Genomic DNA, 24,190 nt, shown 5'->3' on the forward strand with positions numbered 1-24,190 from the left:
AAGAGCAGGAAGGGAGAAATTGTGCATAAAATCTTCATCCAAAACATCAGTAACAGAGTGGAAACGGAACAACAAAACAACCCAAAACTGTTTTGCAAAATTGACTGGATCTGAGGGCCGGGGATGTAGCTCAATGGCACAAGCACCTGCCCCAAGCATGAGGTCCTGGGTTTCATTCCCAATACCAAGGAGACAAAAAATTATTAAATTTGGCCATTTGAGTTCCTGAGACAATTTGTAATCTCTTATGTTCAAAAAGTACTTTCTTAGCAATTACTAAGATAATATGCCAGTTTGGGTATTAGCATAGAATATAATATAGGTTAAAAGAAGCTTCAGTAATGCTATGCAATATATCCTGGAGGCAGTATTTTAAGTGATTTTCTTAGATATCTCATCATTTGGCTTTAGAGAGGAGAAAGATCTGCAAAACCTGCTGTGCAAGGCCAATCATAACAACTTTTATGAATCTCCCTTCCTTCTCAATTTTTCTTTTACAGATTGGGAATCGGCCCTAGGGTGATTATGATGAAGATGAGGTGCTTCTCCTAGGAAGCTCAGGGCAGGGCTTGTCTCCAGCACTCTGCCCCTCCTTGAGCAGGTGATTGTTTAACATTGCTTGGTCCTTACGTGGGGATCACTGTTGCTAATTTGGAGCTGCAGAGAATTTCCTTCTCAACATCTCTTTTCAGTTTTACAGATAAAACTATGATAATTCAGTGTGCTGTATCAAAGAAAACATACACAGTATGGGTCAATAACACAACAACAAAGTAGGAATTAACTCTTCGTGAAATTTCTATTTCACTATGTCTCTTTCTGGATTTAAATACAAGGAAAAGAGTTGTGTTTTATAGTCCTCACTACCTCACAGCCCTCTCTCTTCTCCCTGATATTAATTAATGCTAATTAAATGCACATATGTAGCTAATTGAAACGATATACAATTCAAAGCAGTCTTAATTCCACCTTCACTCAAAAGTAGAATATGAAAGTAAAAGTTGCTGTTCTATTGACTTTATAGTGGACTGAAAATTGAATTGTAAAACCATAATTCATGGAAAAATCTGACTTGACTTCTCAGGTTATGAATATGTGGCAGATGCAGTTTAGAAATAGCCCCATTTTAACTCATTCAGAGGGCCAGGGATATAGCTCAGTGGCACAAGCGCCTGCCTGACAAGTGCAGGGTCCTGAGTTCAATTCCTGGTACCAAATAAATAAATTAACTCATTCAGAAAAGGCAGTTGTTTATTATACTGAGTCTAATTACCAGGAAAGTGGACAGAAAGGGCATAATTTTTGAGCTGTCAAGCTTAACACATACATACAGAACAAATCTTCTCACTCTATCCTATAAAATCAAGCCGACCCAACATCATGCTAGCGGTAGTGTCCAAATGGATGTCAGAGAAGAACTCTGGCATCCACATGACCCAAAAAAGGCATAGAAAGAAAATTAATGTCTATTCTCATATCGTAAAGATGCACGTTTGTAAAGATGCTTTCTTTATGAGGAGGACAGCAAGCTGAAGCCCATTTTATTGCGTTTCAACTCAACACTTTAACATCACCGCATTAAAGGGGGAGGAAAGGCAGTGTTAAAATTTATACTCTGAACAATACTTGCAGAAATGGCAGTAATCCTGGAAATATCATGTTTCATCTACCAAAGTCATCATAAGGATAAATGTATTTTTACTTAAAGAAAATTGCCAGTGGGGACCCGTACCTAATAAAAGTTAGCAGACTAGTGGACACAGAATGTGACAGTCTGTGTGAGGGGGAGTCATCTTCCAAGGAGAGCAGAGAAATAAAACAGCAGAGCTTACCTTTATGATGGTTTGCACTGGAGACGACTTTCCCCCACAAGGTTACAATGAATATTATTATTAGCAGTTTTCCTTTTGTTGCTTTCTGTAAATATCTCTTACTCATCCTGCAAATGAAAAAGAATAACAATAAACATCCCAAGTATGTAAACTAATCACATTTCCCTTGTAATTGTCCTACTTTTGAGCATTTCATGACCCCTTAACAGATTTAACATGTGAAAAATGTACACCGTGCATTTAAAATGCTGTTTGCTGCTTGTAAACTATCAACAGAGAATATATGGAATTTCCCAAGTACTTTCATATGCTCCAAGAGATAAGCAAAGTCTTGCATTCGTCAATATTCACCCATTTAATGCTGGCATAAGTCAATTTAGAAATATTATCATTTTCTTATCTCTATAAATACAGACCTAATTTATTAGCAAAATCTAAGGCAGACGTGAATAATTTGTTAAATAAATAATTTATTGCTTTACTTTTTCTTTAATGGTTATTTCTTTCAAGCCAACTCAAATGGTCAGAGAAAACAGTATAGATAAAACTGTTGAGACAAATTCCTACACAGAAAAGTCACTTTAAATCTGTTATTTGTAATGGGATTTTAAAAGTCACCCAGCAATATAGCCTCTTTATTATAAATTAATGCATACAACTCTGCTCCTGGACACACAATGTTGTTGGATTCCACCTTACTGTACTTTACCAGAAGTAGGAGGAAAATGAGCATTTAGAATGAAAAATACCCAAGGAACATTTCCAAACTGAAACCATAAAACTCTGGCAAGCAAAAATGTTGAAATAAAATGATAGCTATCCATAAGGCTTCAGCACCTACATTCTCCAACACCTTGTAGGTTATTTATCTTGTTCTTTGGAATAAATGTGAGATATTGCTATGTCCATCGCACTTTGTAGCTGATCAAACTAAGCGATTTATTGAGATCACATTTAATGAAGAGGAACATTTCCAACTTAGAATTACATAATTCAAAAATCTACAAAAATCTATTGCTAAGTAGAAAGCAAAACAAACGTGAAATAGACTCCATGTGCATTTGTTTATGAGAGAGATAATATGTGCTAGTTACCTAGTGCCTTTCAAATTCAGATCCTATATTGAACTCCATTTTTGCATGAATTACAAATTCTTTCTTTCCCTGGTTCTAAGTAATCCCTACCTTCCTGGGGTAACTTGCTGACATAGGCTGGTTTCTCTTCTTGAATTCCCTAAATTACATTTTCCTTACACTTTCCCCTGCAAAATATTCCATCTTTAAAATCCAACCCAGTGGTAGCAGTGTGAAATTTTAGATCTTTACATGAATAACTGCATGAAACACAAAGATGTTAATATTTTAATGAGAAACTTATATACTTTGATTTATATGTCGAGGAAACAGTATTGTAAGATTCAAAACTGGACTCAAACTCTCTGTGTTTGAGTCCAGGCTAAACTGGCTTCTAATTATATGATCTTTACACGATTTTCCCTTCTCTTCATTTTTTGGATCTCCCACTTCGGTTTCTTGTGCATGCTTTCTGCTTCGGCTTCTTCAGCTATAACATAGGATGAAGTACATGAAATGCCTCACCTATTGACAGCCAGCTGCTGAAGGGTTACTGCCTGTATTAATATAATCCTGTTTAGTACTCTGTCAGTAAACGAAGGGCCCATTTGAAATTTTCCACCCTATTGTCTTAGTTTCCTCTTCGCACTCTTACTATTAGTTTTGTTTTTAAATTCTCCTTCTTTTTCTATATTTTTCAACCATCCTGCCTCTCCTTCTGCATCCACTCCCTCCACTTTATTATGCTGCATATCATCTAACAGAATGAACAGCAAAACTCATCTGACAGGAAGAGCTGCTTAGCATAATTCTTGATAATAGCTTTCCCATAGCAAATGGCCTCTGCTACAAGGTCAATAACCCATCGTTTCCTCCATACCATTGTGAACCCACCAAACGGGACGACAGAACTGACAGCTGGTCAACCTGATAACTAGACATATGGATATGGAAACACCCACAAAATAGCTAGGATGTCAGAATACAGGAAGAAAGGAGAATACAGGTCAACATTCAGAAGGCTGCAACAATGCTATTTTCTCCTTCTCATATTATTCCCACCCCTGTCTGGTCAATCATAATGCTCTGTCAATATTACCTCCTTAATATCTCTTACATACATACACATATGTTCATCTTTACTGCAGTACTGCAACTCAGACCACTCAAAATCTCCCTGGCCACAAAACCCTAATCAGAATTGGTGCCACATATATACACCTCTCTGGGCATATGGCCTCCTCCGGACCCAAGGACAGAACCTAAATCTGCCTGTTCAAAAGTATGTTTTCATTAGTTAGTATTTATGAAGTAGATGTTGTTGACTGGATGTAATATGTTATCTATGCTGCAGTCAAATAAGTAACCACAATCATGACACACATGATTCTGCCCCATACTGAGAGAAAAACACAACAGTCCTCAGAAGGGCATAAAAATCTCATAGCAAGATTTTTTTAAAAAAATCTTCCAGTCTTATTTATATCACTAACTTTGTTTTTGTACCGTGGATCCCTATCTCTTTATCCCCACAGACTCATAATTCTGCTAAATTTTTGAAGGGCTTCCAGAAAGTCTGACCTCCATGTCACCAGAAACTTACCAACCATTTGCTCTATGCCCACTCGCTTCCAAAATTGCTAACTTCCATTTGTTGAACAGTGATAGTGGCTACAACCAAAGACAACATACAGTTATCAACATGAGGGGGGATCAAATATGCATTGGATCTTTAGTTTAAAATTAGGACAAACAGGGAGAAAATAAGAAAATATGTGGTATAGAACACAACTGGGCAAACATAAGGAAGAAACAGGAAGAGCTCAAATTTGAAATTTATTCCTGATTTGTAAATAACAGTCAAGTTGCATAAAGTGTCATGTACTGGAGTGATCAATCTTTTTGGCAAATGGGACTAAAATATCAAAAGATGACAAAAGTCAAATGGGACATTTGTTCTTGACTTTGTATGAGAACATAGCCGGAGAGGTGCTCTGTCACTCTGTTCGCTAATGACGAAGTTTCTTTCTAAAATTTTCCAGCAGCGTTTAGAATTGTCACATTCATGTGTTAAAACAGCAAAATGTAAGTGAATTTTGCAACTGCAAAAACTTAGTGGAAGGAAGCTGAAAGCTAAAGGATAAACACACACAGATGATAAAACCTTGAAATTGCTACCCAAGCGGCAGCTCACAAGGAACACAAGGGAAAGTGGATAGTTGAGAAATGGTAACCTTGGCCATGAAGGACTCTGAGCTGAAAAGCTGTTGTGGTGGAGAACGGACAATGAAACCCCCCCCCCAACTCTCTCCCTTCCTTCCCTTCTGTGTGCATATTCCAGTGCTATTCAGTGAGATGATTCAAAACTTTCCAGTCCCTCCAAGGTGAAAAATGTATTCAATTTTTTTTTAAGAAACTGGTGTTTTATTCCCATCAACCTCATTTCCATTTTGCTGAAATGTCTGCAGAACAGCTCAAGACCACTCGGTGGTGGTTCCCACCCACTCAGTAGCCTGGGCAGTGGGGGCCGCAGACCCATCTTCTGTGGCCAGCTGAGCACTCTAGTCTTCTGTAGTCTTCACTTTAAATAAGCATGGATTTAAGAACTGTTATGCTATGAGGAAAAAATACTTCTCCACAAGAATGGAAAGTAACTTTAACTGGCCTATACAGCATAGGGAGGAAACAAAAAATGGAAAGCACTGTGATGTATAAAGGAAATAAAAACAGGGTCTAGAATCCCATCACTCAATCTCTTCTTGACCTTAAGAAATTTTTAAAAAACAAGTATCATATGAATTCATGTATAAGAAAGAGGGTTTCTAACGCATTTCTCTTCATTGATCTAATATTCATACCAACCTGATATTCACTAACTACATGACCTTTAATAAACAAATGACATGAGCTTTAATAAACAAATGCAGTACAAAAATCAACTCTTATGGAGGACTGCTTCTATTGATAAGCATGTGACCTCCTCTTTGGAACCAGAATTACTCTTACAAAATCTGAGCAAGATCACCCTTTTACCTGATCACACCTACCTCATGCTTAAAACCCAGATTTCACTTATACACACATCAAAATCAGGATAAAAATCTAAATTTTATACTGAAGAAGACAGGACCACACTGACCTAATTCATGTCCCGGTTGCCTTCATATCTTACTTTTCATCTATGTCAGCCTTCTCTCTGTCCCAGTACCAACTCATTCTAGACCTTGTTTTAAATGTTGACTCCATCTTGAAAGCTTTTGTTCCAGACCCTTTTCTTAGGGATCTGCTTTTCATGATCACCCCCATAGACATCACTTCCTTTCCATCCCAGTCACTATGATACAAAGAGACCACCTTCCCATGTATTTCCACCTGAAATCATCCTATTTGCTTCCCTACATAACTGTATGTATGGTTATTTTCTTCTCCCCATTAAAATGTAATTTCCATGTAGGAAAAATCTTGTCTATGAGTGTCTGAGCCCAAACAGCACTGTCTGAATCCTAGATCTCAGATCTGTTCCAGTGAAAGAAAAGAGGTATTGATTTCATAATCAGAATTTTAAAAGATTAAACTTTTTAATGAACAAGTTTCACTACATCTTTGCTATGGTTTATGCCTGCATGTCCCCCCAAAGCCACATGCAGTCATGGGGTGGGCTTTTAGAGTTTTTGATTCATGGGTGTGAGTGCTGCACTGCCCTGGATTGGATAGTTTGTATATGTAAGGAAGAGGAAGAGGCTGCTTGCCACCACTCCTCCGTTTTTGCTCTGGTTGCTTTGGCTATGTTCCACCTTCATGAACATTTGCCCTCTGCCATGTGCCTCTCTGCCTTGGAGCCATCCAAGTACGGACTGAAACTTCCACAAACTGTAAGCTAACTAAACCTTTCCTTCCTTCATTTTGGGCATTGAGTATTTTGTCTCAGCAATTAGACAAAAGTAACCAAGACAATCTTTAAAAGTAAATTTCCCATGTATTCAGCAGCTAAAATTGGTGGTGAGAAGAACAATGTATGTGTTGGTGATGCTATAGGAACTGGTATGAGAAGTGGAGGATCAGGAACTGAAAGCAAAGACAGTAGCACTCTTTCAAGAAACACGCAGAAAGGGAAAGGAAAGATGGCATAGTGGCTAGAAAGATCCGACTGGGTGACAGCAAAGAGCCAGAAGAAAGAGAGCAATTAAAGATACTGAAGTGATGAAAGGTATCTTTCAAATGAAATCAAATGCTAGATAAAAGTTCATGTAAACCTGAAGCATTTAACAAGTACAATTTATTATTGTTTTTATTTCTTTTAATTTACATATATTCATAGCCATAAAATGTATCTTATAAAATTAAATCATTCTTTCATGTTGCCACTAGGTTACTACCATAATCCTACTAAATGAGACATGTAGAACCACCAGCTTACCACATTGTTGGTTTTATCCAATAACATTGTCTTAAATTGACTATTTTTGTGATAAACACTATGGCTACATTAATATATATTTACTAAAGAAGTAATTAGTGTTAGGTAAATAGTAATATCAGTAGATATCAAAAAGATACAGATAGATATGAAAGTACAGGTATATACATGCTCGTGTTTTGTGTGAATAAGAGTATATAGTAACAAATTTAAGAGATAGTCATGCAACTATACTGCTATATATGTATTATATGTTATACATAAACACTGTATTAAATACTGTATAAAATACTGTATTATATGTTATATATAGATATATATCATGCAGAAGTTGAGCAGTTCAGTGTTGAATTGAAATTTATTTATATATTTTGAATTTATGTATTTTGTTTTCATTTGACATCATATATCAAATATTATCCCATTATATTATTTAAACCACACTACCAAGCATATTATATGAATCAAAACTTCCCTACAGAGAGCTGGACTTTGGATTTCTCATCTTATTTACTATTATTAAAAATTTATAGAGTTACATTTTCATATACCAGTCACATGATTAACCTAAGTAGGTCACGTTTATTGAGTAACTTCAGAACAAAGACTGAGAATCTAAGTCAGTTTCTCAACTCTTTCTGAATTGAAACAATTACTTAAAAATGCTAGTTATATTTGATATATCAATGTCTTCTAATGAATTCCCTTTTGGATTCTGTACAGTTGTCAACCTTGGAGATTTAGCCAAGAAAGCTCAATAGGTTTCTAAGCATGTCCTGGCAGCAAATACAAGCCTCATTTAAGAATCTCAATTACCTGCTTCCTTTGCCCAAATTTTAGACTTTCATTCATTTTCTAACAATACTGCAATTTTGGTGGGCACAAAGACCCAAGAACACTATTGATTTATGCCTAGCAGTGCGGAGCCAAATTGTTGGATTTCTGCAATGCCTTTGCCACCCACAGGTTGAAATGATATGGAACAGAAATGTATTATCATTTAAATGACTTTTCCAGAAACATGTAATATTCTAAGGCTCCTAGCTCGACTACCTGAAATAGACAAAAACACTATAAGGCAAAAATAAAGCAATCATTTAAGATTTATGAGAACACTAGAGAGATACCTGAAATAATCACATCACTGTGCACCTGTTATTATTAGTGAATCATTTGCACTTCTTTTCTATCTATAAAATGGGAATGTCATCTATTTTCTCCAGCAGAAATATGATTACAATAAACTGGAACTTGCACGACATTTGAACTTAAAAATAAACGTTATATCAGAGGTGGGACTACTTCTTCAAAGGTCTTCCTCTGAGAAGAGGGGTTGTAAGTCAGAAACACCTACCCAAATGTGATCCAGGGCTGCCAGATGTAATACTTATAGGAATTTGTCCAGTGTACTTAGCAACTTTAGCTCTCAATCCCACATATGGCACACATGAATTCTATTACACACCATTGTAAAAATAAATATAATGTATTTAAAAGCATCTAACACAAAGCCAGGCTTTCCACAAAGGAGACTCTGCTAATTGTCACTATTTTTTCAGTGCTATTGATAACAGTGTCTGGAACATGAGTGGAAGAAGGTACACAAATAAATGTCTTCTGATGGCTCCAAAAAATGAAAATTGGGCCTGGGCTATCAGAGAAAAGACAACAAAACTATACATGTAAAATATTCCAGGTTTATGAAGTAGAGAATTAACACTCCTATACTTCTATAGGATTAACACTCTGTTATGGTTTGATGTCCCCCCAAATCCTCCGGCAGTCATGGGGTGGGCATCTAGAGTCTGTGATTGATCCACGGTCCAATGCTGGGACTATGGGTGTGACTGCTACACGTCCCTGGGGAGGGCAGCCTGCACGCAGTATAAGGGAGGGAAAGAAGCTTGCTCTGTCTGTATCCTCCTCCTTTCTTGTTGCTTTTTCTGTCTTCCACCGCCATGAATGATTGCCCTCTGCCATGTGCCATTCTGCCTTGGAGCCAGCTGATTACAGACAAGCCTCCACAAACCATTAGCTCAATAAACCTTTCCCTTTTTACCTTGGGCATCAGGTACTTTGTCCTAGCAATGAGAGAAAAGTAACCAAAACACACTCCTATACTATGATGAGATGCATTGAGTGCAGCATGCTTACTGAAGCTATTAATATCACTACACATGCGTTTATAGTTTTACAGTTTAAATGGACTAGCTCATTCAACAACTCATCCAACCTTCGTGTTGACAGTCTGAATTGGGTTCAACATGTATTATTATCCCCAGATCACATATTAGAACCTGAAAGAATCATTTAAAGAGAAGTAGCGAGTGGTAGAGACAAGTCTTGAGCCCAGAGCCTCTGCCCTTTGGCTGAGCTCTCATCTCAGCGTGATGAAGCACAGGTCCATGTTCTCCCTGCTTACTTAGAATAGCATGTGATGCATTGTACACTGGCATGCAGTAAGAAAAGAGCTAAAAGTAAATGTTAGTTCTCACTTATCTAGAAAATTATCAAAAGAAAATCACCTCACTGCCATGATACCAAATAAAGTAAGAGCTATTGTATTCCATTATTGTGCTCTTTGGGGCAATAAAATGATCAAGCTTTAAATAGCACACCATTTATCACTTATACAACCTGCATGGTCTGGTGAACTGTGAGTTAATACTTTCAGAGCCAACTGTTCTACTGCTACCAGACACAAGTATATTGAGATTAGATTTAATGGAATTTCAACATTACAGCCTTACTTAAGATTGCCAAATAAAATACCAGACACCAATTTATAATGTAATTTATCTGAAATTCTCATTTAACTAAGAATATTGCAATTTTTTTTACCGGATATGCCAACCTTACCCTACTTTTAAGCAAAGACTCACAGAGGCTTCTGTGTGGAAACATATTTGTCTAAGCAAAATAAGCTAAGAATTTCAAAGAGGGTGGTAGAGACTAAAGTAATGAAATATTTGTTTTTGAATGTTTTTGGCATTCAGACTCAAAAAGAAGTGGATCAAAACCACTCTTCCAATTTGGCTACAGTTCTACTGGCAATTAAAAAATCTTAAATTGTTCATTCTGGTTTAAAATGTAGTAAATTTAATGTAATATGGCAAGTAAGACATGGGAGGGCTTGCGACTTGGACACTGTTAGAGACATGCTATTTAACTTCACAGTGGTTCAAATTTATCTTCTATAGTACAGTGATACCTCAGTTGTTGAACTCAAGTTGTTTCAAATTCGTGTTCAAATGCTAGAAAGTTCAAGAACTGGACATATTTTTCCCATAAGAAATAATGGAAAACCAAATAATTGGTTCTGAGACCCCAAAATTACACTTATAAATTCATTTTTCCCAGGCCTTTGACAAATTTCATAATGATTTATTTCTTTAACTCTATCATGATTCTCATAGTTTTCCTCCTAGCTTTACTGCAAGTATCACAAACTTTCTTTGGAGTCATGATTATGATATTTTACACAAATAAAGTACAAAAAAAAAAAAGACAAGCAAAAGGATGAATATTTTAAAGCACTAAAACAACCACAATACACTGTCTGGACAAGAGGCACTTAGCCTGAAAATCACCCCTTGTGTCCACAGTGAGACATCTGACTCGCTCTCTGCATGTACAGAGCTTTTCAAGTTGGATTTTTGGTTTAACGACGGAACAAAGTTACAAACACCAAGCAAATTTTCTTCAAACTTTCCTGTTCAAGTAGTGGACAGTTCGAGCTTGGAGCCATTTGACAACCAAGGAATCATTTAGATTAGTACCTTACCTATCTCACTGAGTTGTCAGGATACTAAATAAGTTATGTAAGGTGCCTGGCACAAATCCTGACACACAGTAAGTAATCACTGAATGTTAACTAGGGTAGAAACATTTAAAAGTCTCCAGAGATTAACATTTTTTTCAATAAGAAATAATCAGTCCATTAATTTCCCTATCTGTCTTAAAAGCAGCATGTGATATCATGAAAGCGATAATAAACATATGGCGTCATTCTTAAATAACGAGTTAAAGCTCTTTACTCTTTTCCCAATGGCTGTAGACAGTGGAAATGTACCCACTAGATTTAAGTTCTGTACCAGTATTATCCCAATACATGATTTCTCTGCATTTCTGTTATGCATTTAGTCCCCAATCCTTAACAGTTATTTATTAACTTTTAAATATAAACTACTGCTTCCAGAACCCCAATCTCTTCTTCCCAAAGGAAAAAAAATTAACAAATGATATGTGATTATATACTATACCCTAAAGTGACATTTCATTCTGAACCATTATAATAAGAAATATAATGAACAATCAGTAAATCTGAGTCTAACAGAGCAATAATTTTAAATGCATTGGATCTGCATATTGAAAATTACCTAGTACACAATTTAATATAAATACATATTTTATGAAAATCTTATTATAACAGAAGTCTATATATTTGATATTTAGACAACACAAAGTTTCATTTCATATTTCATTTTTTGTACTACAAAGACAATAGGCAGAAGTCCTCACAATTAGAAAGAAATTGAATTTACTCTTTTCTACCCTCACATAGCTATAGTGTCACAGAGCTGTGGCACTCTGTGACACTAAGGCTATGCACAGGCAGAACAGGTAGAAGAAGACGGGCAAAAAATTTTGGACATAGACAATCCACGAAGCATCTACTCCTAAATGATTAGATAACTGTTTTGTAACAGTTGAGCAGGACATCACAAAATAAGATCAGATATAAAATCTTGTAAATAGATAGATAATAGATAATTAAATAATATGCCTATTACTCAGTTTTGTGATTACTTATGGCAAAAGCAGTTATTTCTGCATGCCATCTAAGTTCGTTATGCAATGTTAAAAATAAAATATCTTTAGTTTGGTTTAGTTTAGTTTAATTTATCAGTACATGTATATAGCGCATAATGCTTATACTCCTTGTGAGAAGCTAGTACACGTACATAACACATCTTAATTTGTTTTCTCACCCCTTTTATAGTTATGCAAGCAAAATATGTATGGTAATGAAATTAGTTCTAAATATTCCTCCATGCTATTACCCTTCGACTAGTTTTTTCTCTTGGGAGTTAATGAGACCACAGAAGAAATCTACTTCACCTCATTCCTTCATAATAGAAAATAAATGAAAAGATGAATGAAAATGATAAAATCCATCATTAAGGGCTCTTCATCAGGATAAAATCTGTTGTTCAAAAATGACATTTACTCTTACTGTAGCTATAGTTATGAATGTGAAAAAGCCTTCTTTGTACATTCAGTCATCTAGTAGGCCAATGTGACATCAGACAGCAAGCATTTAAGAAAGAAAATGTGTTTGCCAATAAACCAGTACAACATAGAATGCCCCTGCCTCGAGTCACAACATTTCCAGAGGTGAGTAAACTGGAGAGCTAAAGTTATATATGTGAAGACTCCATACATATCACTATCTTGCCAAAAGTACAAATATGGATACAACTCAACCTTACCATCAAAAATAGTGGAAGCAAATAAACCACACAAAAGATAGTGGCAGCTAGGTGTTTCCCCTTTTCATTCATATATGCTTGTCACTCTTACTAAATACATTCATCATGGGGAACTGGTACATGTACATGTCACATCTTGACCCTTTTTACTTCCTCTTTTCCAAAGGCATCTTGTTCTGTCTCCATAAGAAACCAACAGAAATCCAAGAAGAGGTCATTTAATCAAGTTCACCAGAGTCCATACTACACTCTAGAATAATATTTTAACTAAACATTTAGACAGCCTGCATTAAAACCAAGGACATCAGCTCCTCTGTAAAGCACGATGAAAGAGCGACCATGGCGATGATATCTGCAACACATTTGAAACTACATTTGACACATCCTCTTTCTAGGCATTTGACGCTTGTTTATAAGTTCAGATATTCTAATGAGCTATCTTTGAGGGAGCAGTGGAACATTATCAGATTTTAATACAGCAAAGTACTATACTTAGCTTTCATTTAATGCTGCAAGCAACTGAGAATTTAGCCTATTAGGAATCAAAGCACCAATCACTATGCACAATAACCCTCTATGCACAGTAAGTTTTGAATATAATGCACTTTGGCTTGTTCTTGCTGTAGCAAGAATTCTGCTCCTATTTAAATCTTATTATTTTTACTCTTTCCAATTACCTACGGCCTCCCTTCATACCTAAAGTTAATCACACAACAGGTACAACTCCACTTTCTCCTACCACCAGCTACTTCTTTTCAACATTCTCCTTAAAAATAAACTTGTTTTCCTTGGTCATGGAGCAGATATGTCCCAGCAGTATGAACTCACACTGCAGAGAAGTAGTCAAGTTTTACATGTGCAATTGAGAAATTTTCCCAATGGTGAAATTTACTAGCTTGTGAAATTATGCCTGAAGGTGGTGGTGGAAGTCTATTACCTGAATCTATTTTTTAAAACTGCTACAAAGGAATATTGTACCTCAAGTAGAGGAAAATCTTACATTGGAGGGGTAGATAAGGCTGGTGTAAACTACAACCACTGTTGCTTTGTATTTGCTAAAAATCTATTGACCTTATTTCTTTTAATTATGTGTCCTCTTAAGATTTCAAAATACATCAAGTAAAATATTACATAAAACAACGATACCAGATACCACTACCGCAAAAATGTAACCAGGGGTCCCAGAATTAACATTCTTCTTATGACAAGCAATGGATATGAAAGTACTTTGTAAATTGTATGGCATTCTACAAATTAGACTTGTTATCAAACCATCTTAAAATAGGTAGTATGTGAGTAAACTGTGACACACACACACACACACACACACACACACACACACACAATGGAATATTTTTCAGCCTTAAAAGGAATAAAATTCTAATACGTGCCACAACATAGATCTTGAAAATATGCTCATTGAAATAAGACAGACACAAAGTACAAATGTTGTACAGTTCTATCCATGAGTACCTAGAATGGGCAAATTCAGTGAGACAAAAATGTATAACACAGGTCAGTAGGAGTTGTTGGGAAAAACAGTTATTTTGGCAGTGCAGAGTTTCTGTGCAGGATTATTTTTTCAAATTCTGGAAATAAATCATGGTGATGGTTGTACGACATTGTGAATATGCCTAACGTCACTGAATTGCACATTTCAAAATGGTTAAAATGGTAAGCTTTCTATTATGCCTATAATATGTGGTAAAAATGAAAGGGAAACTATAATATGGCAAAAGTCATAATGGAAACAACTATGTTCTTTGGCTCTACTATACAACCCATACTAATTTTCTGCTTGGTATTTAGCAGTATTTTAAATTATGATATTTTTCTATTTGCCAACTGGTTTATTGTCTCCCCCTTTACTAGAATACAAGTCTTATAAAAGAAAAAACAGAAACTTAGGTCTTCTAGCATTTCACTACCTCATCCCCAGGATTCATAAAGATTCTTATCACAAAGGAGACACAGAAAAATATTTGTACAATAAATTAGAAGAGATACTACATATGCCCTTTTCATTTTGGTTGTGGTTATCTTGAATATCTATGCACATTTACTCATGTCTGGTAACATTTAATCCCTCCTCTTCTTGTGGCCAGAATATATTCAAATGTTATTTGTATTATATATAAGACCTGTGTCTGTAAACAGATTTCAAGCTCCTTGAGAAACCATATGCTACAGTTCTATTCCCCGACAAAGTGTCTTACCCTTGCATGGCGCCATATGGTGTGCTAAGCACTTTCATGTCGTGATCCACTTTTGATACATGTGACCACGAGGCCGGCAGAAAAGAAGAAAGAGGGTTAGAGAAGTGAAGTGCTTGTTCAAAGTCAAAGTGAGTGAGTGTCACCGCCTGAACTCAAAACCAGCTCTTCAAGTTGCAGGTCCAGAGTTCTTTTCACTTAAAAGTTTAACAATAAAACAGAGATTCCAATGCCACGTTTTCCATACTGTAGAGCAGAGTGTTTTAAAATAATTCCTACTGAATTCCTCTCCTGGGCTCATAAAAAAAAAAATTCCTTTACAATGCTGAGTTCATTTTGTGCTCAAAAAGAAGCAAACGATGCATAACTAAAAATAAATTTGACTAATTATTTGTAAATATAATATTGTGCAAAAAGGAAAAATTGTTGACAGAGAAATGACAGCCTCAGTCAGAGCCAGGCAGGTTAATAACCAGGACACAGTGTCAACTCCGGTTCACCTGCAGCCGCCACTCACCTCCAGCCCCCTGATGGCAGGCGGGGAGAGGAGCCTTGTGGTGCCACACCCTCCCAATTTTTCTTCAAGAGGCAGAGATACAGAATCAGACATGAAATCTCCCAATTTTTCAGTGTTCTCAATCAATCCTAACTGTAAGAATGTTGTACGCCAAATATGCTCTGTGGACAGATGGTATGTGACCTCAGACCTCAACTATCACATTCCTGAGTAGGTTTTAGAGCAGACAGTACTTTATAATCACAGGCCAAGTAAACTCTGCTTTCAATCAGGAAAATGAGGGTGACAGAGAGAGGGAAAGGGAGGGGGGGATGAGGGAGAGAGAGAGAGACGGGGGGGTGGCTGGGGATTTAGCTCAGCGGCAAAGCACCTGCCTGGCAAGCGCAAGGCTGTGAGTTCGGTTCCCCGTACCAGAGAAAAACCAAAAAACCAAAAAAAAAAAAAAGAGAGAGAGAGAGAGAGAGATAATATGACAAAAATCACCTAAAACAAATTATTTTCCCTGTGCTTCTGATTTACTCTCACTGAAAATTATACTCAAATTTATGGTCTTTAAAGGAGTAGGGTCAAGCAACTGTGATTACAGAACTATGTTAAAGACCTTATATTTGAAGATATTGAGGGTATGAATGTCATTTAAAACTAAGGTTGTCCTCCATGGGACAATGTAGAGGCTAAAAACAGAGCATTCATTCTGGCAAGAACAAGATCAGATACATCACCACTCTGTACTTTGGCAGTGGCACATAAAGATTATAACCGAGGATGAAAGAAAGAAAGGGGCCTACTGAAAAACAGATGTCTTGAGCTAGAAGTAGCAATCACAGCATCTGCACTTTGGGTGTCGGGTGGAAAACACTGGAGGAAAACAATAAAGTGTGACATATAAAAATACCAAGGGAGTCAGCTGGTTCTTTTCAGCTGGTAAGAACAAAAAAGACAGGGTACAAAAGGATATTTAGAAGAGGGGTAAAATCTGAAGCCTTAAATAATTCATGGTTCAGACAAGCTGGAAAATTGAAGCAAAGTAAATTAAAAAAAAAAACAAGGAGGTTGTACTTAACTTTCTCCTGATGTAAGGTCAGTTCAGCACTGTCTGAATTTCAGACTTTTGTGCCAAGTTCAGTACCACTGTTTCCTTGGAAGTACAATTTTTCAGATGCCAAAGTCACTCCAATGTAGTTGTCTAACCCAGTGGTTCCTGATTGTAGCTTGTTTCTACTACATAATCACACCGAGGGAACACAGGATTTAGAGTAAGAATACTTCAAGATTTGGTCACTTTCTCAAGTAAATTTTTTTAGTTACTTAGTCCTTCTGAACCTCAACTATACTCCCCAAGGGATGGAGTTCCCTTACAGTGATGTTTGCACAATAAAAATCGGTAATCTACACATGAAAGTATCTTCTAATCTATAGTCCTAGTAATATAGCATTTCAAGAGTCAAATGGTAATCATCCAGTGGAGCTAGGGCCATATCAGTGACTCAGTCAACATCATTAAATAGCAAGTTACGCCCAAACGGGAGACACAGCTGTGAAAATAACGCTCTCTGCACCCATGGTGTATCCTCATTAAAACTGTTTTTAACTTGAGGTTTGACAATAGCACAGTAAACAAAAAAGTCATCTTTCAACTAATAAATAGTTTGTGATAATATATTGCTTGTCTTCCATTCCGTTTAACAAAGAAAGGAATGCAATCACATATTGTTTTAATTAAAGTCAGAAATACAGGCAGAAATCTCACAGTCAAAGCATTATTTACTACGTGTGTGTGATAGGAAAATAATAATTATTAAACAGTCACTATATACATAATTACTATCAAGCAAAACAGCTGCTTATTTGAAGTTTAGTTTGGGAAAATATCTATTTATCAAAAGTAGCTATTATGCAGTGCTTAGTTTATGCAAGAACTACGGTGTACATTGTAAGGGCTACCTGGATCACCAAGCCTCAGTTTACTCTTTGCTTGAAAGGACTAGTAATAAAGGAAGGAAAGATCATACAAGTAAAAGAATGATGTGTGGAATATTACAGTGCAGGATTTCAGTGATTTAGAAAGAGAGACTAAATTTAAAGAGGTAAAGTATGTTTTCAACAACATTCTGGGAAATAGAGCAGAGCACCTGACCAGCAGTCAAATTTCCAAGTCCTGTGCTAAGGTCTTCACCAGAGTCTAGAAAATTACTGACTTTCTACTTATAGAGTAAAAATAAACCACTACCAACCTCTGGTTTTGCCAAATACTTTTGGTGAAACTCAAGATAGAATGAACAGATTTACCAGAATATCAGTTACCACGGTTTGGTAATCACCTTAGGAAACATGCAAAGTATCCTGACTGCCCTTGACACCCAGGATATTTTCATTAACTACTGAAACCAGGACTGCAACAGGAAATGACTGAACTAAACCCTGACATACATATAAGATTTAGCTAGCAGAAAAGTTAAGAAAGTCTGGGAAACCCATGAAATTTAAGAACATGCTAGGGGTACGAAGTATGAATGGTAAGTAGTCACATTTGAGTCTACCTTAAAGTCTATAAAATGGAGGGATCAGAGGCAAATCTGGAGCAATGAGCCCCCAAAATACTAAGAATGCTCCTGGCCAAGTAAAAGTATTTGCTCTTAAATATAGTAGGTACCAGGGAAGAACTGGGCAACTTGGATTGAGGAAGAAAATACATAGGATCTATATATACCCCTCTTCATTTGCCTATCAAATACCCTCAAAGAAAATGAATCAAGATCCTTGAGTAGTGTATTTGCCACTAGCTCATGTGGCACTATTTCCATTTAAAATAAAGGAGAAACACTCTTGGAGGATTTGCAGTTTCAAAGATTTGAATTAAATTCCCTTTTAATAGGATATTGGTGCATGGTTCCTTATCATATGCATTGCGTTTGTCAGATCAAACCTTTCAACAAAATACCTTAAAAATATGAGAAGCTAAAATGGAAAGATTTTTCTCTACAGAGTTTAAATTTTTTATAAAGGATCCCATTTACTATACCATACCATTTAAGAATCCCTATGGCACACTATAAAAACACAAAAGGAAACATGACATAAATGCTATCCAGACTACCAGTATGTACTGTGTCTTTTAAACACAATTAACATGTTTATACTATGATGATAAGGATTATAACAGCAATGTAGAGTGATTTGAGTATGAGAAAAGATAAATTATAGCTAAGATAAGATATAAATTATCAAAGATAATTTATAGCTAAGCTAAATGAGAGGAGAAATAAGAATATTCCAAGTATGGCACCCTGTTTCCATGTTGAGTTTTTCACTATAAAATTTGGAAAAATTTCCATTATTATATCACATTTTCATTATTCTATTATATTCCCATTATTGTATTCTTTCCATTATTAATATTTGGGCAAATTTCTTAAGTAAAGTAATGGTTGTTAAGTAAGTTTGTGTATTTTTACTCCGCAAATGTAAAAGTTATAGTTTCCTAATTTACACACTTCTTGTGAACGGACAAAATATTTTAATAGTCAGACTCCAAAACAGTGACTAAGATGCTATTAACTATATTATAGAGTAAAAATACTGAGCTCAGAGAGGTGAAGTGATTTGCCCCCTAGGAAACACCCGTAAGTGGTAGATGTAAGAAGCATATCCAGGTTCTCCGATTCCAAGGTCCAGTTCCTTCTACCATACCACACATACCATGCACCAGGTGAGGAGCAGAGAAAGAGTTCTTGGCCTCTATAGCTGGCATTTTGCACAAGAAATGAAGAGCGACTTAATCCCAGGGCATATGGCAGCTTTGATCTTTTTTTATTCCTTTTCCATAGTTCTACACCTTCTGTACTGAGAATCGTACAAAAATAATCAAATCCACAGAACCCTTGACACCATCTGCTGACACTTTACTTTGCAAACATTAAATGTGGATGATAATACAATTAAGCTGTAATCTCTTTGAGGATATTATCAGACTTGTAAATTTTCTGGGGAGCATGTGTTCTTCACCTCAGTTTACCTTTGCCATGCTCTTGATTTTGGGTTAATTCCTGTTGTCTTCAGGTGAAGAATAAAAACCAACCACTATGTTTTTCTCCATTCATGTTGATTGCTGATGTTATGCCAAGCCCGAAATAGGCTTAATTTCCACTTTCTAATTAAGGAGAATGCTAGAAAGACAGGCTAGGAGAAAAACACTCCCCTCTCCTTGGAGGACTTTTTATTCCTACATATAACATACTTCAGGATACAGTGTTTACTTCATCAGAAAGATCAATCAGAAGAGACTTTATTAAGTACAACCAATGACATGTCCCCTAAAATTATCCCCAAAGTTATGACAAATAACTGGTTAATAGTTGAGAGGAAAAACGTGAAGCTTCTCCCTGTCAAAGGAGAAAGTATCTTTTCAAAGTCAGAACCTATCTCCCACCCTGTTGGGATCCAGCTTCCCTCTACTGCTTTTATTCTGCCTTAGCATGCATGAGACATTCAAAGAGATCTGGTCTGCAAGCCTGCAGTCACATTTGCCAGTCTAGCTCCCGTGCAGAGGCTCAGCTTCGGAAACAGCTTCTGCCCTTTTCCAAGCTTGACTCCTCCTGGGCCCAGAGAAGCCCTCACTACTTCTCTGAAATGCTGACCCTGAGTTGTGCATGAACATGTCCTGGCCACATAATAAACTTCAGAGGATATTTCTTTTTCTTTTTGTTTTTTGGTTTTTGGTTTTTTGGTTGTTTGGTTTTTTGGTTTTTTTCTGGTACCGGGAATCGAACTCACGACCTTGTGCTTGCCGGGCAGGCACTGTGCCGCTGAGCTGAGTCTCCAGCCCCTAGACGATATTTCTTATCCCACAGTGTGGATTCAGTTATTTCCAACAAAAACTCCTCCCGCTCTGTTCCACCTTTACGTCTCTCCCTGTCCATTTATCTCCACAAATACACGATGGAGACAGAGCTGCGGACTCTAACGAGTGAGGACAGCACAGTTTTTAAATCCGCTCCCCTGTGGGAGGCACTTAGGGTGGAGTGTGCCACGTAGAAAGCATTGCACATGTTCTATTGTCTCATAAAATACAATGTTAGAGGTCACCGCAGTTGTTTTACAAATATCTGAACTAAGTGGACCTTCCTGAGAATTACAAACAAGATTCCAGGAACAGGATATGACAACAGTGGGCAAAGAACACCTCTCTGAGAGTGTGTTCTGCATGGATCCCCATGACTCAGTCTGTATGACTAAGCTTTATAAAGTTCATTTTCTCTGGATTTATTTGACATCCCTATCCTGTTTACTAGGAACAAGTTGTTTTAAAATCCTGCGGGTCCCTTCAGTGTTTGGCTGGTTCAATCTGCATTGAACATAGTTCTAGGAACACACCAGGGTTTCAAAAATGAGTGACAAATAATTAACAAATGAATGTCAACCAGGAAAGAATTGCTCTAAATTCAGGGCTACTTGCAAAAACTAACAATGTAATTAAACTCATTAACAAGCACAATTGGCATTTTGGTGATTTTTAATATTTTACAGCTAAAAATGAATTTTGTCAATGACTATGTTGCAAGTCTTCAAATGGTTTAACCTAATGTTATCGGCATAGTGTTCTGTCACTTAGAGACCTTTGAATTTTTTTTTTTTTTGTCTGCTCCAAATATTCTGTGAAGCCTGCACTGAGCTGCCTGCCTACACTAGAAAAATTATCCGCTTCCCTATCAACCACTGATTTTTTTCCATTACCAAATGAGAGGTTCTGAAGACCCGTGATGACGAGGATAAATCATCCCATTTCTTTTACTCTATTAAAGAAGATATTTTATGTTCCACTGCCACAAAATCCAAGATGAACACCAGAAATAGCCTGAGAGTGGAAGACTCTCATTTTAAAATGGCACCACAATCTATCCTATTTCTTACTGTACCATGAGCATTACATTATTCATTAGAAGTATTTGTTTTCTGGGCAAGTATTATGCAGCTTTTCCTGAGCGCCAGCTTCCCAGAGCAAGCTGGTGATTTAGAGGGATATCTTCCCGAGATAAGGTCACTCTGTGGAATTCCCACCTGCGTGGCCCCAGTGTGTTTGCATAAATATAAATTTGCCCCGTGACATTCCTGTCATGTTTGCTCAGTGAGCGAGTAATTTGCCACACTCATTACTGCAGGTACAAGGGACCTTGTGAAAAATCAATCTTCCCTCTGCTCCATACATCACAGCTTCCCCCAGCTATCCAGTGTGTTCTGGCTCTGAAATGAAGCTGTGGGTTGAAGACACAGGTCTGTTTCAGCAGGCCATGCCGTCTAAAGGGGCTGATGAATGCTACACCTCACTGGGAATCCCTGTCTGGGGGTAGGAACCGTGTCTATGTACAAAGCAAAGCCACCGCTTCGTAGAAAGCGTTTTCTGTGCCAGAGGGAGGGATGTCTTCATGGTAAAACAAACCACTAGCTATAGGGGGTTGAGTGCACAGTGTTTCAGCAATATTAATCTGCCATCTCTTCAGGCCACAAATCATTTTCTCCCCCTCTTGACAGGCTGAATGTTGACTCTGAAACAATCCATTGCAGGATCCCAACTGGCTGTAATAGGCCCGACATCTCCCCAGGGACCGAGCCAGCTCACACCAGCGGATGAAACAATTTCCAGTGTTTTCATTGGTGCTGATAGTTGTTTCTTCACTAGCATGTCCACCTCCACATCACAGCATAAATGCCACTGGGATAAAAAGACAGTGGAAATATTTTCATTCCATACCTGTTTTCAAATCTAGGGAAGGGTAAACATGCTGGAATTTTCATGCTGTCATGTGACACAAAATCTATTTCAAAATAAAGACAACCCCGACGTCAGCAAGTATATCTTGAGTACTACTTTTGTTCTATTCAAGGAGAGGTGAATAAATTAATGAACAGAAGAAACCAAGTCTTCTCCCTCATGGAATATGAGTTCTAGGGAACGCAAACACATGACTCCTCAAATAAGCCACTATGGCTGTTTCAAGTATTGGCCAAGTATTGCTGCTAAAAAAAAAATTTAAAGCCATGTGACAGACAGCAATGGAGGGGTGAAGAGTGACAGCAGTACTAGATGGGATGGTGTTATGGTTTATGTCTGTGTGTCCCCTCCAAAGCCTCACGCGGCCATGGGCCAGGCTTTTAGAGTTGAATAATTGTGGGTGTGAGAGCTACACCCGCCCTGGGGTGGATAGTTTGCATATGTAAGGGAGAGAAAGAAGCTGCTTGGGGACATTTCCTCCCCCATTCCGCCCTGGTGTGTGCTTGTGGCTTAGCTGTGTTCTGCCACCCTGAGCTGTAGCTCTCTGCCATATGCCACTCTGCCTTATAATCCGCCAAGTAACAGACTGAAACTTCCACGAACTGTAAGCAAAATAAACCTTTCCTTCCTTAATTTTGGGCGTCAGGTATTTTGTCCCAGCAGCGAGAAAAAAGTAACCAAGACAGACGGTGAGGAATATTCAGCCAAAGCAACCACTTGTTCAAAAAGAAAAATTATAAAGAGGATAAAACATATCATGGGCAAAAAAAGAGGAAAAGAAACAGAGAAAAGGTGACACAAGGAGGCTGGAAGAGCAGGTGTGCATCAGAACAGGACGGACAAGAGTCAGACCATGGAGGCCTTGTCAGCTTTAACAAAGGATTTGGGTTTCTTTGAATCTTAGTGGGAAGCCACTGGAAAGTGGGTGTGGAGGAAGCTCTGAAACCACAGGGCACTCCATAGGGAGCCCTTCTGGTCCTCACCCTGGTCCAGAGGTTTATACTTGCAATCCCATGGAAAAGTTATTGGAATTCTAGTGAGCTAATTCCAATCTATCACCTCCAGTGCAATCCACAGGGAGAATAAAGACACTAAAGCATATTTGTAGTTATGGGGAACCAAAGGGTCCAAAGTCCAGCCACGATGATGGCCATCCGGAACAAAGGCCTCCACCCAGGGCTGAGCCCAGGTTTTATTCATTCATGAAGAAAGCAGTGGCGTGAGGATGAGTGACTGTGAGAATGGCCGGAAGTGGGTGAGCGCTGTGAGCTGGGCCAGGTAGCAGGCCCCAAATCCCCTCTGCAATATGCAGAGAGAAGGATATGCAGAAAGAGTAATCTGCATAACACAACTGAGATAGTATCTGCTGTTTTGGGGTCGGTGCTTCAGCTCTGATGTGTAATCTTTCAAGCCCCAGGAAGTCACTGCCTCTATCTTGCTCGATCCCAGCCAACAGCATGGAGCACTGGCTCAACATCCCACCTCATCCCAGCTCACTCGTAGGAACAACGGGGTGGAGGGTGTCCGGGGGAAAAAAAATGGCTGGACCGATATGCACTGCTTAAAGCCAGTTGAAGGGATAAGGAAAAGTCCCATCCAGCTCTGCACATACCAATACACGGAGATAGGGTGAGCCTTAGCCAAAACAGAGACAACTGCTCCTCCTTCAAGGAGAGTGGCCCAGGTGGTCCTCCACAGCCATCAACATGATCTGACCTACATATTTTACATATCACACTACAACGTGTGATTGCCCAGATTAAGAGTTGAGGGGGGCAGAGGGACTAGCAGCAGGGGCAACAGAAAGTGGAAGCCACCGTGCAGTTGAGTTATGAGAAGGGCTCAACCTACAGAGGCACCCGTGCAGCTGAAGAAAA

At 37.8% G+C, this 24,190-nt stretch overlaps 1 protein-coding gene across 3 annotated transcripts in view; it reads right to left on the minus strand.

Moving 5' to 3' along the window:
• The window catches only part of Fam19a2 (family with sequence similarity 19 (chemokine (C-C motif)-like), member A2), a 415,567-nt gene that overhangs the window by 108,890 nt on the left and 282,487 nt on the right, over positions 1-24,190 (minus strand). For all 3 annotated transcript variants that reach the window (XM_013521030.1, XM_013521031.1, XM_013521029.1), the window contains exon 2: positions 1,833-1,939. In XM_013521030.1, the coding sequence (XP_013376484.1) occupies positions 1,833-1,938 (106 nt within the window). In that variant the 5' untranslated portion in view covers position 1,939. The remainder of the gene's footprint in view (positions 1-1,832; positions 1,940-24,190) is intronic.

The sequence above is a fragment of the Chinchilla lanigera genome, unplaced genomic scaffold (genome assembly GCF_000276665.1).
Source record: "Chinchilla lanigera isolate Chin_1 unplaced genomic scaffold, ChiLan1.0 scaffold00057, whole genome shotgun sequence".
NCBI lineage: Eukaryota > Metazoa > Chordata > Mammalia > Rodentia > Chinchillidae > Chinchilla > Chinchilla lanigera.